This window comes from Melospiza melodia, chromosome 1 (assembly GCF_035770615.1).
Source record: "Melospiza melodia melodia isolate bMelMel2 chromosome 1, bMelMel2.pri, whole genome shotgun sequence".
NCBI lineage: Eukaryota > Metazoa > Chordata > Aves > Passeriformes > Passerellidae > Melospiza > Melospiza melodia.
Window position 1 is genome coordinate 115,449,010 of NC_086194.1, and position 20,260 is coordinate 115,469,269.

At 37.3% G+C, this 20,260-nt stretch overlaps 1 protein-coding gene across 2 annotated transcripts in view; it reads right to left on the reverse strand.

Annotated features, from left to right (window-relative positions):
- Positions 1-20,260, reverse strand: part of ZNF407 (zinc finger protein 407) — a 334,044-nt gene that overhangs the window by 115,238 nt on the left and 198,546 nt on the right. For both annotated transcript variants that reach the window (XM_063165163.1, XM_063165169.1), the window contains exons 6-7: positions 17,780-17,863; positions 9,448-9,568 (exon numbers count right to left, since the gene is read on the reverse strand). In XM_063165163.1, coding sequence (XP_063021233.1) covers positions 9,448-9,568; positions 17,780-17,863 — 205 coding nt within the window. The remainder of the gene's footprint in view (positions 1-9,447; positions 9,569-17,779; positions 17,864-20,260) is intronic.

Below are 20,260 nucleotides of genomic sequence, written 5' to 3' on the forward strand. Positions count from 1 at the left end.
TGTAACAACCTCATCTTTTCTCTGAAGACACAAAAGACTAGCTTTGACCCAATGCATCCAAGAATGCAGAGCAACCTTTTGTTCATATACATTTTCTTCCCTTAATCCTTTTCCATTATTCAAACAATACATTTTAAAACACTTAAAAAAAGAAAAAAAAAAAAAAAAAGATAACACCAGAACATCACTCCATCACTTCCAATAACAAAACAGAGTGCTTTATGTGCTGTTTATTCCCTAAGAAGTCTCAGCTACATCTACAGCTATTATTCAGACCTAAACAGGCCTAGCAGAACCACAAAGATCATCCCAACCAGGGACAAAATAGCTGTAATAAGCAACTTAATAAGTTACAAGACAACAGGCTCCTCTCCAGATTGTCCTTTTGTAAGCAAAGCCTCAAGGGAAATAGGGATCCCTGATCCATGACTTATGAGAATAGAGTACCATACAACAGAGACTGCAAAATGGTTTTAGGGATGGGGAGCTGTTGTGTACCAAATGGCCTGTCTTCCTCATGCCACATCTTCCTATGGAGAATGCACCACCTTCTCCCAGCTGCTCAGGAAGGAGAAAAGGCAACAATGCAAACCTTGAGACAAGCTCTCCCCTGGCCAACTCTAAGCAGCAACTTTGAAGCCCCAGGTTCAAAGCAACATTGTTGGCATTCTGAGCTCCCAAATCCCTAATGCCTCTCTCTCCAAAACAGAAAGCTGAGGCTCTCAGGGATGAGCATTCAGCCCATAGGTGCTCTCCACAACACTGGGAAGAGGGTGCCAGGAGCACCAGACTTTCAAACCCCAGGTGCTGCTGCTGCTCCAGAGCCTCATTCCCACCACATCACATTGTGGTGCCTGGCAGACACCCCCCAGCCACGCTGCAGAGGTGCCAGCCCCGTGCGTCCAGCCTGTGCTTCCACTCTGGAGCAGAGGAACGCTGCGCTGGCGACAAAGGCTTTAGTACCTGAGGTCCCAAAGCCCCCCAACATATCTCTCCAGGAGAATTTGGGCAGAAGCTGGAACAGAGACAAGGGTAACTCTGCTGGAATGCGCAAGGAATTTTATTTAGCTTTAATAAATCAGGAATTTCTAACAATGCCAAATTTATCTGGAAAATTGCTCACCATTTCTAATGCATTAAAAGTATCTAAGTGGCAAGCTTTTCTCAAACACAAAAGCTCTTTTCTTTCCCTATTTTACTTGCTATTCAGCAATTCTTTTCTTTATCTCATTTTCATCAGACTTTAAACAGAAAAATCCTTTCCCTTTCTTCCCCTTGCACTAGAGCATACCTCTTGCTGGGACTTCAGAACAGAACTTGCTTTCTGTGACTTCCCCAGATTTAATCTGTTTTGTATGTCACACATGAAGGAGGAAGAGGGAAAGTTGTCACAAAGACAGCATTAACACAAGAACTTGTTTTACAGAGTAGTAGCCATATAGTCTGGAGAATAAACCCCACACAACACAACTGGCTCGTGTCTATCAATTTCATCTTGGAGACCTGTACTGCTACCAAAGTGATTTCAGATTGCTAGCTACCTGCCACATAGTTAGATGGTAGCTATCAGCAGTAATAATGATGATATTAATAATGATAATAATGATGATGATGATAATGATGATAATGATAATGATAATAATAATAATAATAATAATAATAATAATAATAATAATAATAATAATAATAATAATAATAATAATAATAATAATAATTCTTCATTGTAGATTCCATCACCCCCAAAGATAGCTTTAGACCTTTTATAATGATTGCATTGGGGATTAAGGAATGGCAAAAGAAACAAACAAATTCATTCTTTTATTCTCTGCTACCAGGCAAGAGCAAAGAAAACATCTATGGTTGGTTTAATATTTTTTAAAATATGTTTTACACAAAAGGCTCACATTAATTAAGCTATGATGCCAATGATTATTTTTAGATCAAACCATTGTAACAAATGGAAGTTTATTTGTAGTCATAAAAGATCTTCGCTGCACTTTTTTATCAGAAGAACTGTAAGAATAGGAAATCACAGGTCTTTTTGCTACTACATGCTATATTAAGACCATAGCATTGCTGTTCATCTTGAGGTTAATACTAAAATTTTATTTACCATCAAAATACAACATACTTAGGATTGTTTTAATTTGAATAATATGCTGATATTTCAGATTGATAAACGTGAATTAAGTATATATAAAATATAAATATACATGTATTTATGACAACATATTTATGCTCTTTAAGAATGAGGAATAGATGAGACAGTGATGACTACATATGATAGCAAAAAAAGAAGTGTGAGGACAGAGAGACGATAAAAAGTGATAAAAGAATACATTTGTTACATTAATCTGTCCGCTGCATGAAGTGGGTCTTATTCATATTTCCTAGACACCAAATACTTCAAGGTTTTGGGTTAAGTGTCTTGGACACTGATTCAGAAAAAACACCATCAGTTCAGCAGGGAAGGGGCTGCCACAGAAACATTTAGGGACAAAGCCCAAATTGAACAGTAAGGGAAAGACAGTGACTACTGAAAGAAATCAGGAGACTGACAATATTTTTTCAGAACTTAAATCAAAGTGTGAACAATTTACAAACTGCTGGCCTATCAAGAGAGGCTGTAACAAAGAGATGCTGAAACCAGATATTAATTTTTAAATTGATATTGAAATGGCTTCAAGTCTCAGTAACATTAAACTCAGCAGTCTCCTTTGAGTAATTTAGCACAGCATTTAGGCTTAAATAGATCCCTTAAAAGTTGTCCTTCAAAGGACTCAACCTAAAATGAGAATAGTATTATCAGTGTTTGCAATGGCATCACCACTTGGGCACATCCTTAAAGCCCCAAGTTCAGTGTTAGCGTGAGAATCACAGACCCATTGAGATAAAAAGGCATATTTTAATTCCTCTTTCTTAGAGTGGCAATAGGGGGAAAAAACCACCCCTAAGAACAAACGAGTAAATAAATAAATAAATAAATAAAATACATAAATAAAAAGAAAAAAAAATCCCAAAACAACAAAAGAGGTACCAAGGCTCACGGAATTACTGATGAATTTCTTTAACAAGTATTAGCCATTAAAATTAGTAAAAGTCCATACCACCCTTCTACCAAGTAGAGTGCATTTATTATGCTTTTAATTACAAATACAGAATATGGAGGATCTCACAACATGATGACAGTATTTTATGCTGTGCCAAGGCCTCTTAACATGGCAACTTCCCAGTGGAGCACAGTCACCAAGTCAACACATACCAATGCAATGCACGTGTGTGTGCTTGTGCACCGATCTTTCCCTAAGGAACAATCGTGTTTCCTCCTACACACGTTCTCTTGAGCACTCCATGCAGTGACATTGGACAGAGACAGCTTTGGGAGAGGGAACCCAAGTTATTTCATACATTGCCACCAAGGATTGTCCAAAACTGCAGAGACACAATTTGCCAGTCAGTGCAGTCAGCACAGACACTTTGGAGCAAGGGTCACATCCTTACCTGTGTGCTCTGCCATTCCGAGTGTTAGGAATTACATCTGCTTAAACTGGTTAACCTGATAGCTGATCTGCATTGATGCTACTGCAACACTGCATATTTTTATTCTGATTTCATCACATAAACTATATGCTATAACTTAGGTGAATATAAGAGGTCTTATTAAGCCACAGAAACATTACAGAAGGGAATAATACTGACCATTGTTTTGTATGGCATGTATTCGCTGGAATAATTAAAGTGTTTTTGCAACTATATCTAAATTCTATTTCAGATTATTTTTCTTTTAAAGACTTAAATGTTACAGCATATTTTATTCCAGATTAATAGAAACATTTCCAAGTAGTTTATCTGAATGTTTACTAAAAACTAAGGGGGGAATAATATTTTGAATTTTCATCTGGGAACTGTGCCCATGCACTGACAGAATGTCTCTCTAAACTTCTATCTTCATTTGTTTATAAGTCTCCTAGCACAAGGCACTGGATATCCTCAACTCCTGCTGCTGAACACTGCAGAAACTGGAGTACTTCCCGAAGGCCCTGTTTGCTCTATTACATACATGCTTTATTTTCCTTAACAATTTTGTATTTGTACAAAGTATATGCACCATTTTTTCCCAATTCTGCCTTTGTGATGTATATATATAAAAGTGTTCTCCCATAGTGCAATGCTGGTTGCCACCTGGAATCCTCATCAGCCTATATAGCTGTATTACATAGTTATTTCCTATACAAGCATATTCAATTTCACTGGTTGCAAAGAGCATTTTGATATTAATGTTTTAATGATAAATAAACTGTTTTCATCATTTTATGTAGAATTTGCCTTAACAGCCTTTCAGTTTTGCTATCAATTAGTATGTATTTTTACCTCATCTGTAAAGTAGTCCCTAGTTATCCTTGATGTAATAAGGGAATAGTGCACAGCTGATGCCATCGTACCTAAAAGTTATTGAATTCACCAAAACAGAGAGAAAACACTTACTTTGCACATTCTTATGACTTAGGTGCAAATCCTGGAGTGTATTATAAACTGGTCTTTACAACCTATGAACAGATACTATAAGTCAGACAGAAATAGGAACTCCCTAGAGATGCTGTCCAAAAAAAGAAAAGTAGCCCCTGTGGAGTAACTCCTCCTAATTCATGCTGCTGCTGCTGCTGAAAATATGCAATGAATCCATCTGCAGTTGGAATTTCAGATGCCATAATTCCCCTACAGAATGTTGTTCAATTATTTTATTATGCATAATAAATGTAAAATATTTATTTTAGCTTACATAATTATATTAAAAATGTATGCTATTTATTCTCAGTCTTATAAGACATCCTTCACAAGTCATACACTTTAACAGAGAGGAATGCATGCTGTTTTGCTGGCCTGGCTGCTTGTTTTATCCAACTTCTACACCTTCTTATCTATGACTAAGAAACACCTCTGCATATTGCCTTCCATTTCCTCACCACCATGGGTACTCTGTGCAAAATGAACCATACAGTGGAGTCCCAGACAAATGAAAATTATTTTCTTTAATCACAGCAGAGGGATGACCTGAAGCACATTACCATAATATCAGTCCCACACTCTTGTGGTCAAAGTAGTAGCAAAACTCTTTCTGCATCATGAAACTATGCCAGTGCTTCTCCTGAGCACTGTAATCCAACAAATTTGATCATGTAAGAAAAGCAGGGTTCTGCCTTTTGCATGCCCCCCTCCATGTAACTCAGATCCATTTCACTGAAACACCCCCCTCCCACACACCACAAGCATAAATTGCCTGAGAAGTTTTAGTAGTTATATAGAAAGTCAGAACAAATGGGAGTTAAATTTAAAACCTTACGTATGAATAAATGAGATTTCCCTTTCTTAGACACATGCAAAAAACCAATTTAGTTCTGAAAATGCTGTATATCTACATCTTTCATTGACAGCATCAGACTTAGGGGAATTTTTCACTTCTGCAATCAGGTTAAATTCAAGTACCTAACTATGCTGCAGGTTTAGAAAGTCTGTCTGTATAGTCCACAGACTATACAGCCAACAGATTTAGAGCCCTGTGTCACAGGTGCTGCTCATTTTCAGGATGTTATACAGCTCTTCAGTGCTTACTGTGCCCATTTCCAAATGCAATGTTGCCAGTGTTACTCCAGGATGGTGTCATCTGAAAAGTTCAGTCACATAACACATCTTTTTTAAATTACTAGGAAAAATAAAATAAGCATTGCATAAGTAATGGTAGTGCAGGGCCCTGTGAGACCAATTCTGTATTATAAAATTAGGTTGAACATTAATTAAGGGTGAATGAATATTTTTGTATGACAAAGCACATTGACTTAAGAATGGAGAGACATGCTGTGTGATTTAAAAAAGTAAATGCAAAGGAAAATCATGCATATTTTTATCTAAATGGGGAAAAACCTAAATTGAAAAACGAAATGTGAAAAATATGTAACCAAAAATACAGCTAAACGTTTGTGTTTATGAATATTATATTTTGCCTCCTCCTAAAGGATTTTTAAAACTAGACTGAAAACATAATTTCAAATTGTAATTGTTACTGGAAGTCATATACTACTATCGAAAAGCAGATGTCAATTTCTTTGTCATCAAAATACAAAAGATTTAGACAAAAATAAATATCAAGTGGTCACCAGACAAAATCTAGAGATGGAAGGGAACATTTTTCACAAGAATACTGAAGTACAACTATAAGCATATGCATATTATAGAGAATTTATAATTTGTGAGCTAAAAATGCTAAGTTAGTTTACCATTCCCCTCAGAAAACCACATCCATTCATGTCTTTTTCTAGTTTAAAAAATAATGTCTCATGCTGTGTGCTATATAGGGAATAAATTGCCTTTTCTGTTCCATGCAGCCAAAATCACTCTTTTCCCCATAGTACCATACAGATGATTTCACTTCAGTTTATAAAGTTTATAACAGTTCCTAAATTCAGATTAGTTTCTTCCAATAGCCCTTTTTCTGTACTTCTAGCCAGGGTTATCTACCCTTTCACTCACTAGACTGGCAAGAATTTTTGCAGGATGATTATTCACCATTTTAGGCTGAGGAATTGAAAAGCTTGAAGTCAAGAATCTCCAAGAATGCTCTGAGCACCAATCAGCTGAATGGGAATAGTTTAAAATCTTGTACTTAGCCACTGTTTTAATTCAAGTGTCTCAAACTGCTTCATAGAACAGAGATTAGTTATCAATGAAAGGAAAATTTATATTAAGACTAACAATACTTTCCTCCATATCCCAACACAGAAAGAGGAATATTCACCTCCCTGAAAGTACAAGGCTCATTAAAGAGTCTGCAGTTGCCAAGCAACACTAAACAGCAACACATGAAATAGTCTGGATGAACTTACAGTGCAAGGGCCGAGCTCACAGCATCACAATGAGACCTCAACCACTAGGCTTAGGGGTGAATTTTATCACTAGATCAGCAGATTTTAAAATCTTCATTTTAACATTTTCTCTATGTGACACTTGCAAGACTACATACCATCTGCTGAACTTGTGCAAACAATATTATTTACGGAGTTGCTAATAACTTTCCTTTAAAAGAGAAATACTGCATGACTTGACAAAGAGGCAACATGTGATTCCCTTAAAATTGTAGTTTAAAATGAAGAGTGAGGTGGATAGAGAGCAGAACATTTACTTGCCAACAAGGCTGGCTAATATCCCAGGACTGTGGAAACTGGCAGGCACAAGCAGGACTGCTGAGCTAATAAACACAGCAGCCCCTCTATGGGCTCCTCTGCAGCTACACAAAGTGCCTCACTGCCTCTATGAACTTGCAGCAGCAGCAGCAGAGCTCTGGTTCCTGCATCCCTACCAGATGATTTTCAGCTGAGCTTGGAACACATTTCCTGCAGAATCAAAGCTTCATCAGCTGGTATCTGTAGAGATCAGCCTACAAAGGTTAGGACAAAATTGGCCTGTGAAGGATGGAAACTAACATTCTACTGTCATGAAACATTTATTTTTCAATAATATAAAAGCAGGGCATGCCCAGATATTTCTTGTTAATCCTGATAAAATATGCTATGCTTGCATATTCTCTAATAACCTCCAGTATTACAAAATACTCTTTAAAAACTTGTTATTTCTTGGAATTTATATCCCATACAGAAAACTCTTTATCCAAAGTAAAATGATGTGTCTTTCACTCAACAGAGCACTGCGTTATGCATGTGGTCATCCTGAGTGAAAGAAGTGCATCCACTCATTGGATGAATGTAACAAACCCCAAACTGATTCACATCTACAACACTCCCAGTCTCTTGGGTCTCCCAGCCTAGGATCTCAAACCCACTGTAACCCACTTCTCATTTCCTAGCCCTGTAAAAAGACTATTCCTGCCAATTGGGATGATTCAGTTAAAGTGGATGACCACAAGATTAAGTGTCCTAAAACACACAGCATTAAAGACAGCACTTCTTTTACCCTCAGTGCAGCACATCTTGTCACAATAATGCTTATATGCTCTCACTTCACTCAACACAGACCTTTTAACACAACTGCTCTGACAAATGAAAACCACCTCTAATTCCTAGATGACTTACTGAAGCTGACAAAACCACTTCTACTTAAAAAGAGAAAATAAAGAAACAGTGACACCCTTAAGGTGGCAGCACAGAAACATTGCCCCCTCCCTCTGAGGTCATCAAATTCAGTTCTCTGCAGTTCTAGAGTGTGATTTAATGGGTGCTCAGTACAGAAGAGTTCACAGAACATTTGCCCCACACAAACAAAATATTGCAATGAGAAGTTTTGTATAGAAAATCTGTGACCCCTGCAGAAGCTTTCTGTACATGAGTTTTCTGTAAAGTAGCACATAAATAGCATGAAAACAGGTATTATGAGAGCAGATAGGCTTCATTATGTAGTCTTGCTTTAGGAAACTACATTAAAACTTATACTAAAGGAACATTACAGTTGCATGTTCAGCATGAAAAGAAAATACAAAAATGCTATAGGGGTATATTCAAATGTTTAACTTTCCCCTCCTGTGTGCATGCATCGCAACACATACATCTAATCATATGCCATTTATCAAATATAATGCTGATTTTTAAGAACTTTTTGAACATCAACTCTTACAAATTGCCCACAAAATCCTTCTGTGGATTCCTTTATGGTACACATAGACTAGTCACCTCACTGCAAGGTATTAAAAGTATTCAAGAATGTAGAAGATGTGTGTTTAGGAGTAAAGATGCATTTAAGAAGCAACATGAGATCATTTAATAAGTAGTCTATAACAAACCAAAGACACCAGGTGAAAAGCACCAGAAGTAACCTTCACTGTTCAATGTGATTCTTTTAAAATTTAATCAACTGCCCCAACATGGGGATGGGTTTTAGTGGTGTAACATGGGAGGCTTTGCCATGCAACCAACCCTTTGGCCAACTTTCATCCTAACACCCTGGCTAGCAAGGAAAAGGAAAATTGGAGCAGAACAACAAGACTCTGAAGAACTGTAACTAGCTTGATTTGTGCCCAGTTCAAATAAGTGTCTGGAGAGTACTCAGGCTGGTAAGCCTTTTAGAGAACTTTTCTTTTCTTGGTGAAATGGTCGCAACTCAACCAAGAAAAATTTCAAAACCGCAAATGATTTGAAAAGGCAATGTAGATAAGCAGCCTCACCACAGAGAATTCCAACAGACACTGGAGCAGCTGTGAAACAAACACTCAACATTAGCACTGTAGTGTTACCACTAAAAGGTTTCCCATCATTTGTTTTTCTTTATAAAGTAACACCTAAATACTGAAGACTAAGTTTTTAAATTTAGCTCCTAATTTAATATGTAATTACTGCTGCCCTGATGGTATTTTAATGGCAATATATTTTTATTGGTGACTTCAAATGAACCTCATCTGATCACCTTAACCCTTCTCTCATCATGCTTTAGTTAATGACTCATTACCTGTAGTCACACCAGGGACATCTGTAAGGCTTTTCTCCAGTATGGACACGCTTATGTCGTGTCAGATGCGATTGTGTTGTGGAAGCAAAGTTACACTCATCACATTTGAATGGTTTCTCTCCTGGAAGGTGACAAGAGAAGATTATCAGTTTTCATCTACAGAAAACGAAGACAACCCCAAATTTCTGGCATATCCCTTGAGACAGCTTTTAGCCTGTGTATATAAACAGCGAACACAAATACAACACAAACTTGCAAATACAATGCATTAACTGCAAAATATGACAGAAACACATCAGTATCCAAGTGACTTCTCACGGGGAATTACACAGCAGCAAAAAGGAGGAGAAAGAACAGCACTGAAACAGAGTAACCTTGTTTCTGGGTCTTACTCCATGAAAATACCCTAACCAGGTGACAGGCATTTGTCTCACACCATATCTTCCCTTCAATCTGAGCCAAGAACAGCCCCAAAAGCAACACAGGGAGAGGCAAAAGGTGAGAAATCACACTGATCTTGTATTCAGCATATGCTCAGAAAGGAACACCTTCAGGTGATAAGTGTCTTTGTTTCCATCTCCAACCTAAATTTTTAATGTTATTCTTTAAATAACATAAATAAACTGGGACTGAGAAAATGAACCAGAACTCTCTGCTCCACTCCCCCTATCTTGCCTGTTAGTCTTCTGCCCTTGTGAATATTTTTTGAACAGTAGGGCAATTTCAGCAGAAGGACTTGAAAGGTTAATGAAAATAAACAAACACCAACTACTAAACTTTAAAAAGGACAACATTTTCAGATGACTAAAATTCAATCTCTGCTGAATGTACAGCTCCACTGAAAATTTCTAGAGGACTAATAATTGAAGAAAAGTAAAAATCTTTAGTCTCTAAGTTTCTATGTAAAAAGAATACTTTTCCTTCTACTGGAGGGGTCTACCCTTTAGATGATACTAAGGCAAAACCTCATGACAGATATACTGTGATGACTAGTTAAGACACCTACATCCCATTTTTCCAACTGGTTGTCACAGAAACATTCCTTGGGGCTTACAGGCAGATATAGTTACCATTCAGGGAGGAAAGAGGTTTTTTTTTGTATGGAGAAGCTAAAAGCCAGTTCCTAAGTTACATTATTTTCACTGCAGTATGCACGCCTTCCAATGTATTTATCTAAAAACTACATAAGGAATCAACATCCCTGACTTAGGAAGTCTGGATAAAACTGCTAGAAACAGACATGTACTTTGAAGACTGTTCAGAGATCTAGGACAGGCAGTTTCAAATTGCACCACAAGCCTATTAGCAGGTGTAATGTGAAGTTTTTCAGACTGACAGAAGAGTCACCACCAGTATAACCCTATCAGTATGAGTGGCCTTCTGCAATCAGTAGCAAACAGCCACTCCCAAACAGCCATGCCTCCAAGACAAATTTTTGAAGCTGTTTATAGCAGGAGACTCTGAAGATTTTGAAATAGACTTTGCCAGAATTCTGAGAACAGAGAGAAATACGCATTTTTCATTCTTGGAGATTGTTGGGGTTTTTCTTCCCAAGGGAAAAAAGATGTGCAAGGCCCTCAAGGCCTGAAAAATCCCTAATGCTGGATGGAAAGAGCACAGAGCAGCTTCTGAAAGCTCCATAAAGAGTTGAAATAATTGTTTTTAGCAGCTGTGGGAGAGAATACCAGCCTATGTTTTTCATTTATTGTTTCATGGGACAAGGAGAGGTGAAGGGGCAGGACACAAAGCCGAAGCCTCCATACTGGACAAATTGAGACTGCTGGAAAGTACGTCTTTCATGCCCCAAATGGGGTTTTCTTGTCAGACCCTGACACTCTGCTCTGGAGAAGCTGATTCTCCCAGCAGCTTGCATGGTAGTGGCTGCTGCTTCAATTAAACTCTCTGGGAGGCCACAGACTCCCTAGCAACGTAACCTGTTCTTGAACTGAAGATTTCCCCTTCTGATTTATTTTATCATCTAGCATTAAAGAAGATAGCAACATTTTCAAGTCTAAGTAGTTAAGCCACAGGTATTTTAGATAACATACATACTTATTTTAACTGCTTTCATTTAAAATGCACTAGAACCTTACCTACTTGCCCCCTTGAATAAAAAAAAAAGGCAGATCTGAACTGAAAGGAGATTTTTAGCTTGCCATTCAGGGGAGAACGGATCAAATAAAGGTCTGCTGCTGTGCCAGGGCAGGGCCAGTGGGGCTGACAGCTGAGTGAGGGCCCATTGCAGCCAGGAGGGCTTGCAAATTCCATCTTGACTGTAAGAAAAATGGTAATCCTTGCCCACTGCTCCAGGAAGTTTCTCCTTAGGAAATCCTTGTGGCTAACTGCTCCTGTCAAGCAGACTATGTGTAAATCTCACCTGACAGAAAATACATCACAGCAGTACCACACAACAAAAGCCAACTAAATGGGGAAGAAAAAAGACAGCCTAGCACAGCCTGTAATTCTTAAGAGCTGTACATAAGAAACAGTATTTTTATGGAAAAAAAACAGGTTAATTAGTACAGTTGAAAAAACCTAAAAGACAACTAGGTATTTCTTTGGATTGGGTGATATTGAAGAGCATATTAGCTGCAGGAGTACTCTATTTATTTGTTTATTAAAGCTTTCTACAGACCCAATGATTTAAGAATTTTTTTGTCTTCCCTATCATGGGCCAGGATGCTTCTAATCAGACTTTGTGTCCCAGTTTTCCCTCCACCCTTCTTGCCCCCAGACATTTCAGGGAATACACATAATTCTTTTAATATGGGCTGCCATTAAAAATTCCAAGAAGACTCTTGTTCACCCCCTGTCAAGGTTCTAATTCATTCACAATTAAAATTACACAAATAAAACTATCAGTATTGACAGTATTTTTTAAAATAACAGTATGTAATTACTTTAAAATAGTGTATCTATAACCATAAGGACAAAGTCTATTATATTTAAAGACCAAAAAAGTTTTAAAAAATTAATCCCCTCTACCCATTACCACTACAGAAGACTTATCTGTTTCTCACCATCTCTACCTTTGTCAATAACAAGCCCCATGAAAAAAAAGATAGATGCACCAAAACGATTCCATGGTCAACAAGCTCTGTAGAGGAACAAAAATGAAGGACACACATTCCAAGATCAAGGACCCACTCTGTGGGGATTTACTTTGTTTTTAACAGAAGCACTTTCAAAAGGCTACATTTCCTGAGCATGGGATTACAAAAGAAATGCCTTTGCATTTTTGACAACACTGCAACCAACTTCTTAAGTGCATCTGTTGGTTAAGTCACCTGACATGGAAATTTGAGCTTCAACAATCAAAAATTGGGGAAGAAAATGACAAAAGGGCCACTTCATACAGAGCACTAGTATATAAAAGCTCCTGCTAACCAGTAACTTCAGTTTCCTCTTTTTCTCTTGCTACTGGACAATTTCTCTTAGGTAGGGAGAAAGTTTTAAAAGTCCAGGTTTTTGGTCTCTTTGCTGGTCAAGGGTTTGCTATAATCAAAGGCTAATCTGCTGTAAATGTTGGTGTAAATAGAAAAGGTAAAACAACAAAGATGCTCTTCAAATTTTATCTCTTGCTGAAAAGAGCAATAAGTCTTCTTTCTTGCAGCATTTCCTGTGGTATTCAACATTAAAATTTTTCTAAGCTGTGGTGGGGAAGTTGAAGGGAAGAATCTACATTATACATATAAATTCAATGCCGAGTAATGTAACTACATATTAAAGTCAAAGAGCAGTTCACATGAGAAATAGAAACACAAAGTGAGTCACTCATCTGGATAAAAACACATATATTATTAAATTTTCTTTCTTTATTACATTGACCTATAAATGTCTTGAGATGAGTGAGCAGAAGCAATCATACAAACAGTGCTCTGTACAATATAAGCTACCATCTTCAAAAATGCATGAAAATATTTGAACAAAGACACAATCTCCTTAAGCAGCTCCACAGGTTCATGGTGACTGTCACAGCAGTGCACAGTAAGTGTCCTTACTCACTAACACTTTACTACTGTGATGTACTTCTATCAAGCCTGGGAAGATCCCACCACAACCAACACATGGAAAACAAATGCAGACTGTTGATGTGTAGAAGATGAGGATGGGGTTTTTGCAATTTGCAGGAGTACTAACCAACATTAAAAAAGAGATTTCATGCACGAGAACACAGGCTGTGACTGATCAGCACTGTGGGACTGAGTCAACTACTACAGCACAACATGGAAGTTTACTGGGAAACGTAGAAAAACAGGCAAACAAAGGAGGTGAGCAGAACAATAAGAGCAAGAACATAAAGAAGGCATTTTAAAATGATGAATTTTTTCCATGTTTTTGTTTCAAGCCAGAAATTATTAACCTTGTTTTTTCTTCCTAGTTGATCATGATTAAGGCAAAATATTTAAATTATCTGATATTATGTGTGTGTGTGTATGTGTGTGTGTGTGCGTGTGTGTGCGCGCATGTGTGTGTCTGTGTGTGTGTTTATTTTTGGTGGCTGATTTAGAGGTTATTTACCCTTTTTTGTTACAAAATTCAGGCAATCGTTTAATTCTTTGTGTAATTCAACTTACTCTAAATCCAGCAAAAACTATCTTTAGAAAGGTTTTCTTAGTGGAACAAAATAAGAATCAAAAAAACTTGCTTCAGGATGACTCAAAAGACGAAATCTTTTCCTCGCAGCCTTGTTGAGACACCAGAACTACATCTATGTTCCTGCAGCACCACAAACTACCCCTTATTTACCACACAGCACCTGCTGATACTGTGGTCCAAGTTTTTTAAGACAGTTTATCACAGCCTAGGCAGGCACAAGTGCCTCTTGTAAAGCATTTGGCAGGTAGAGATGTAAGTATTCCTTTCACTGTGATAAAATTCTGGTCAAACTCTGGACCAGTCCTTAAGCCATTGCTACAAATCACAAAACAGAAGTTTCATGGATATTTACATCATCAGTGAAAGACTTTCAGAATACCAGAGACAGATTCTTGCAGAATACAACTGGAAGAAGGTGCACTCAGGTCATAAAATAATGTTGGAGCATCTTCCCCAGACAAAATCAGCCAACAACTTCACTTATTCTCTGTCCAAAGTGTATGTTTCTCATTGGACCAAGGTCATCATTACAGACACAATGTATTTAAAACAGAATAAAAACATCAACTGGTAAAACACCAGGAATCTCTTGATAGCTCAAATTATTTGTTCCTACTTTACAGTTGAGATGGCCTATATCAAGGAAATCTTTATGCAGATGCATCATGTTTACAAATATATTAAGTACTAAAGTTTTTCAAGTCTTAAAATGAATGGCTTTTTCTTTCAGTTGACCATTCCTGTGCTTCTTTTCATTTAAAAGGAAAAACAACTCTTCAAGGGATCATATCCTATTTACCAAACTGGTCTGCATAGTTTGCTGCAATAGTGACCGAGGCTCAGCTTTTTTAACACCAAGTTATACTTCATGTTGCCTGTAATATTTCCAAAGAAAATGCATCTTTCATAAGATAAAGGCATTTCTCTAGGTACAAAGAAAGAATCTCATCTAAGAACAGAAGAATAGAGTAAGAAATACCAGAATAAAGAGTATCAAAAGTCTAAGTGCCTGGTCCTACAGCCAGTCTTCCCTTGTGTCAAATCTCTACCAGCAGCTGAACATTTCTCTGGGGTGTTGGGACATCTCAGGCCTTGAGGCTGGGATGAGAGGAGACTTGTTAAGTTGGTTAAGACTCCTTAACTACATGTGAGGATTTGTTCATTTGCCCTTGGGTCGTGGGCCTCTGACAGGTGATAGAAGTAAATTTTGGATTGGAAGATGTTCTGTGTCAGCCCCCTTGACAGCTTGTATTACAGCAGGGAATTATTTAAGCCATTTAGAGTATTTTTGATACCTATCCCTTTCTGACTTGATTGTAATTGGCTTTGGCATTCTGCTTTGGGAAAATTGTGCCAAATGGAGACAGAGAAAAAAAAAAAGGTAAAAAAAAGAGTACAAGGAGGAGGGCATGCAGCTAATGACTGAGATAAAGTTGAGCACTGGATGAAAACACAATGGAACCCATGTAAGTGCAACAATGCTAGCAAAGGTGGATTGTGTCATTCTCCTTGAAACAAATAGAAGGTACAGATAATTTTTCTGCTAAAGAATCATCTCTGATTGTTTGTGCCACAGAGGCAGATAAATGCCAAAAAGATAGATCCCTCTGCCTCTGAGATACTGTCCTATATAGTATAAAGTTAATAGCAAAGTAATAACGAGCCTCCAGTCCTGACATAAAATATAAAGTTATGCTTGCTAGATGCAAGCTTCATGATCTATAACCTGTAAATCCCTGTGATCATAGCACAAGAAACCTCTACCACACCGGCAAAAGAAGGGCAAAAATGCCTTCAAAAACCTGGACAGCTTTTCACCAAGACTACACCATATTTTCAGCCTAATTTTGCACATAAATCAGGAAATAAAATAGATTTCCTCTTAGCTGCTGGCCTAATGATACTATATATATATATATATATATATATATATATATATATATATTTGATGATAAAGGCTTACATTTCTGAGAAACTAGATCTGCACTCATATCATAGGTACAGACAAGATGGGTAAATACAAGAATTTGCATTTCTTCTATATCCCCATCCTGAAAGAACTGTTTACCATTTGTGTGGCTGCATTGACTTTGAGTCTTAGATATATGCAAGATCCCAATGTGTCACATGGCAGGGAAATGAAAAACAAAAGGCATTTCCTATCCTCTTGATAACAATGATTTATTTTTGTTAAAGAATTAATTAATTATTTTTTAAACCCACATTTGTTAAACTTGTGCCAACATGTGAAAATTCTTCAAAGCTCCAGAAAAATGGAAACTTTGATTACAAGTGAAGCATACAGCTTCTATTCCAGTAGTTACAACTGCTCACGTTATCATTCAGAGTGTAATAATAAGATAATTTATTATATTTACTAAATTACTTTTATTGGTCACTTGAAAAATACAAACTTCCAGCAGCGAATGGGAACTGACTGTGGCAGTATTCTTCTACAAATTTATGTTCCTTGTTATTAGAAAAAAATTTATGAAAGTAAGATTACTAACAGGACTTGCAAGCAAATTTTGGCCTTGAACACACATATATTTTTTCAGAGCTAATCTGTTTCAAGATACTGACTAGCACTGAAAATCCTACCTTTCTGAAAGCATCAGAATCTCCTCCAAATATGGTTGCTTTAAATAAACTAAAAACAGGGTGGAAAGAATGGCTTCAGGCTCTCAAGAAAGAGAGTATCTGCTCTCCAGGAAATTACACATTTAGATGGTGTACGTCCTGAATGAAGATTAGTTTATACAGGGACATCATAAAATCTCCCACTGTGATTCCTTTACAAAATCCATGGAAAATTCATGATGTAACAACTGCAGCTTCTCATTTGTTAGCTATTTCTTTCCACTGTACATTAGACAATGGTCACTTAACTCACACTGTAATTCCTGATGATATTACATTATCCTCATGATAGTCAGTAAAACAAAAAAAATACAGTGGCTTAAACAGCAACCCTTGTACGTCTGTTTGAACAAAATCTATTCAAATAATCAAATACTTACAAGGAACTACTAAAAAGCACAATTAAGGTAGAATGTATTAATAAATGTTTAATACTTACACTTTTTCTGGTCTTCTGAAACTAAGAACCAATTTAATTTTGTCTGATATTAAAATTTTATAACCATGTGGTAGGAAAACTTTACTAATTCTGGGAGAGAAATCTTGCTTTACATGCCAGCCATGTGGTAACTCTTAAAGTTGCACCTATTAATTACAAACTATCTTAAAATTACAAAAGGGCAACTGAAACAACACAAGCTTTCAACTACGCTTCAGTCCAAAAAAATGGATTAATTTATATGTAGTCTTTAATTTTCACCCAGGGACATTCTAGCAGTCTCTTGCAAAATCTTCACAGTAGGTAATCTATTTGGGCCTTGGAAAAAAAAATTAGTAGACTTAGTATTCATTGAAAGAAGAAAGCCAGTCTCCACAATTCTACTTCCTTCAGAAAAAAAAAAAAAACCAAAAAAACCCAAACCCACAAAAAATACCCTGCACCCACCCCCAAGCAATTATTCAAACTCCCAGCTAACAGATTTGACGCAGACCCTGGGCGTAGTGATTTCACAAAAACGAGAAAGAAGCAAAGCAAACAATGAGCCAATGTCTTATTTGTGCTGTAACGTGCTATGTGACTTGTGTTACTGGCCAGTGCAGGGGGACTCCCTTGCTGGGGAGAGCCCAGAAGAGCAAAGGCAGCTTTACTGACCTGTGTGCTGCCGCCGATGCTTGGTGAGGGCATGGCGCGTCCCGCCGGCAAAGCCACAGAGGTCACACAGGAACGACTTCTCGCCTGTTGCAACAATAAACAGATGAGGGACTGCGGAGGTCACAGATCATTAAAACATATCTATCAAGGCTTTCAGGGTTACTAATTCCTCCAATCAAATGTTTCCATGTAAATATGTCAAATGGGAATGAAATTACCACTGCGGTTTATTGACTGTGATAAAATCTGAAAAGCACCACTGAACATAATTACATACTTGTCAGACCCATAAAAATTAGCTTTATTATCAATGGAATGGTTTTGTACAACTTCATTTCTGTTAGATGTCTTCCAGATGGGGCTGCTTTATGCACTTGAACAGTTTTTATGCATATCCTGATTTTTTACAATTCCCATACATCTGGCCTTTCTGTGCTGAGTAAAGATTGCCTGGAAAAAAAAGTTAATATACTGTATATATGATTCTGCTTAAATAAAATACATTTAATTTACTAACAAATTAAAGGTACTGAAAAATTTTCAACAGACTAGGTCACAGTCATCTTTAGTTACCTTCTATTTACTAATAAGTATTAAATTATTTTCTTGAACACAAGAAGAGTGCAGGCAACAATAAAAGCCAAATTATTCAGTACCACTGGCAATTCAGCACTGTTTATGTTTCTAAAGTTTTCATGGCATAAAGAAAACAGGTCTGGGGATTGCTGCTGAAATTGCAGCAGAACTCACATTGTTCGTCTTTAAATGATAATTCTTCATTCCAAACCTCTGGACCAATCTGAGAGATTTTGGCAAGCTCAATGCTCATCAAAAGTGTATAAATGCCCTCTTTTTAGCCTTTTTTCCTTTTACAGAAGCTAGGATTTTGCCCTGTTGCCTATAAATACAGTTTATCATTTCACAGCAATATTTTTACTCAGTATGTACTAACATGCACAGAAATCTCAGTCCATAAAGGCCACATGGAAGGTCATTAAGAAGTAGTAACACTAACCTCAGGTATAGTCTCAATAACTTGAGAAAAGACTGATTTTTTTTTTTTTTTTAAGAATACTGTTAGTCATTTGGAGGCAAATTGTCTCCTTCCACAGTAACACAGCAATGAAGGGGCTGGTGAGGCAGTGATGCTGAATTCATTGAAACTAACAGTCTCCTTCCAACTCTTCCACGTGGGGAAGGAAATTCAGTTCCTACAAAAGACAGCTGGGTTAAGAGGTCTGGTGTCAAATTACCAAGCCCTTCTGTGCAGACAGAAGGATGGAAACCTCCATGCTGTTTATTCCCACACAACCAGGCACAGGAATACACGGACTTTGTGGAAAGGCACAGTGCCTCAGTTAATTTTGGATGGTGCTCACATAAGCAAGAGAGTGGGAGCTCCCAGGAGAGCCTCGCAGGGACCAGGTGCCCTCTCCCACCATCACCTCAATGAGGTCTCTGAGGAACCCCAGCTCCTCACCCCAGATGTCCCAAGTGAGGGAGCCCCTGGGCCCTGTGATAACAGGAGGAAAGCAATTCCAAAGTTTCCAAGGCAGCTTGAGTCCTACCAAAATGGGATGACAAAAGAGTTGATAAACCTCTGCCACGTAGCGAGGCTATGAAACGCAATGGGCACATATTTCAGAATTTCACCGTTTCAGAAAAAAGCAAACGGTGCATTGTTACTTTCTGTACCCAAATCTGGTCACATAAAGGAGATTGAAATTACACAGGACTTAGGGCTTTTTTTTTAATTTTGGTCTGTTGGTGAGAGTATCACAGAAGAGTAGCTAAGGTGTGAAATAATTTCAGTACATATTTTGGGAGTCAATTCCAGCAATCTGTTATTATAATTGAATCTAAAAAAAATATCAGAAAAGCAGAACAAAAACCCATAAAGACCCACATAAAGAATGCAGTTGTGCTAAATGATGTAACAAAGTTTGAATTTTACTGCAAAATGTTTGTCAATAATATTATTGCTGAGGCTATGCATGATTGTTACGCAGATATTTCTGCAAAGTCTCTTCTAGGCTTTTCTTAAAATTACTTTATGGCATTTTAAAAATCAGGATCTTCAGCATGTAGCACTTCAATTCATCAAAATATTGAAGAAAAGGAATAGAATGACTACACATAATGCTTAATTATAATTAAATATTAATTTAATTAATTAATCAATTTTAAGTATAAATCTCTCTAACTAGCAGTAATGCCCAACACCCCAGCATAAAATTTACACTTTGAAGTTAAATGCTGTTCCATGCCTACCACGAAATTGCTCATCATCTATATATTATCATAAATTAGTTCATGTTGTGTTTAACATCCAGGAGCAGACCTCAGTATGGCCTGCAGCTTCATACACTAATGAGGACACAGAGCACCTATAGCATCTTTGCAGGCTCACAGATTTACTGGGTAGTTTATATCTGGGCCTTTGCAGCAGCTTTTGAACCACAAAGAAATCATTCAAAATCA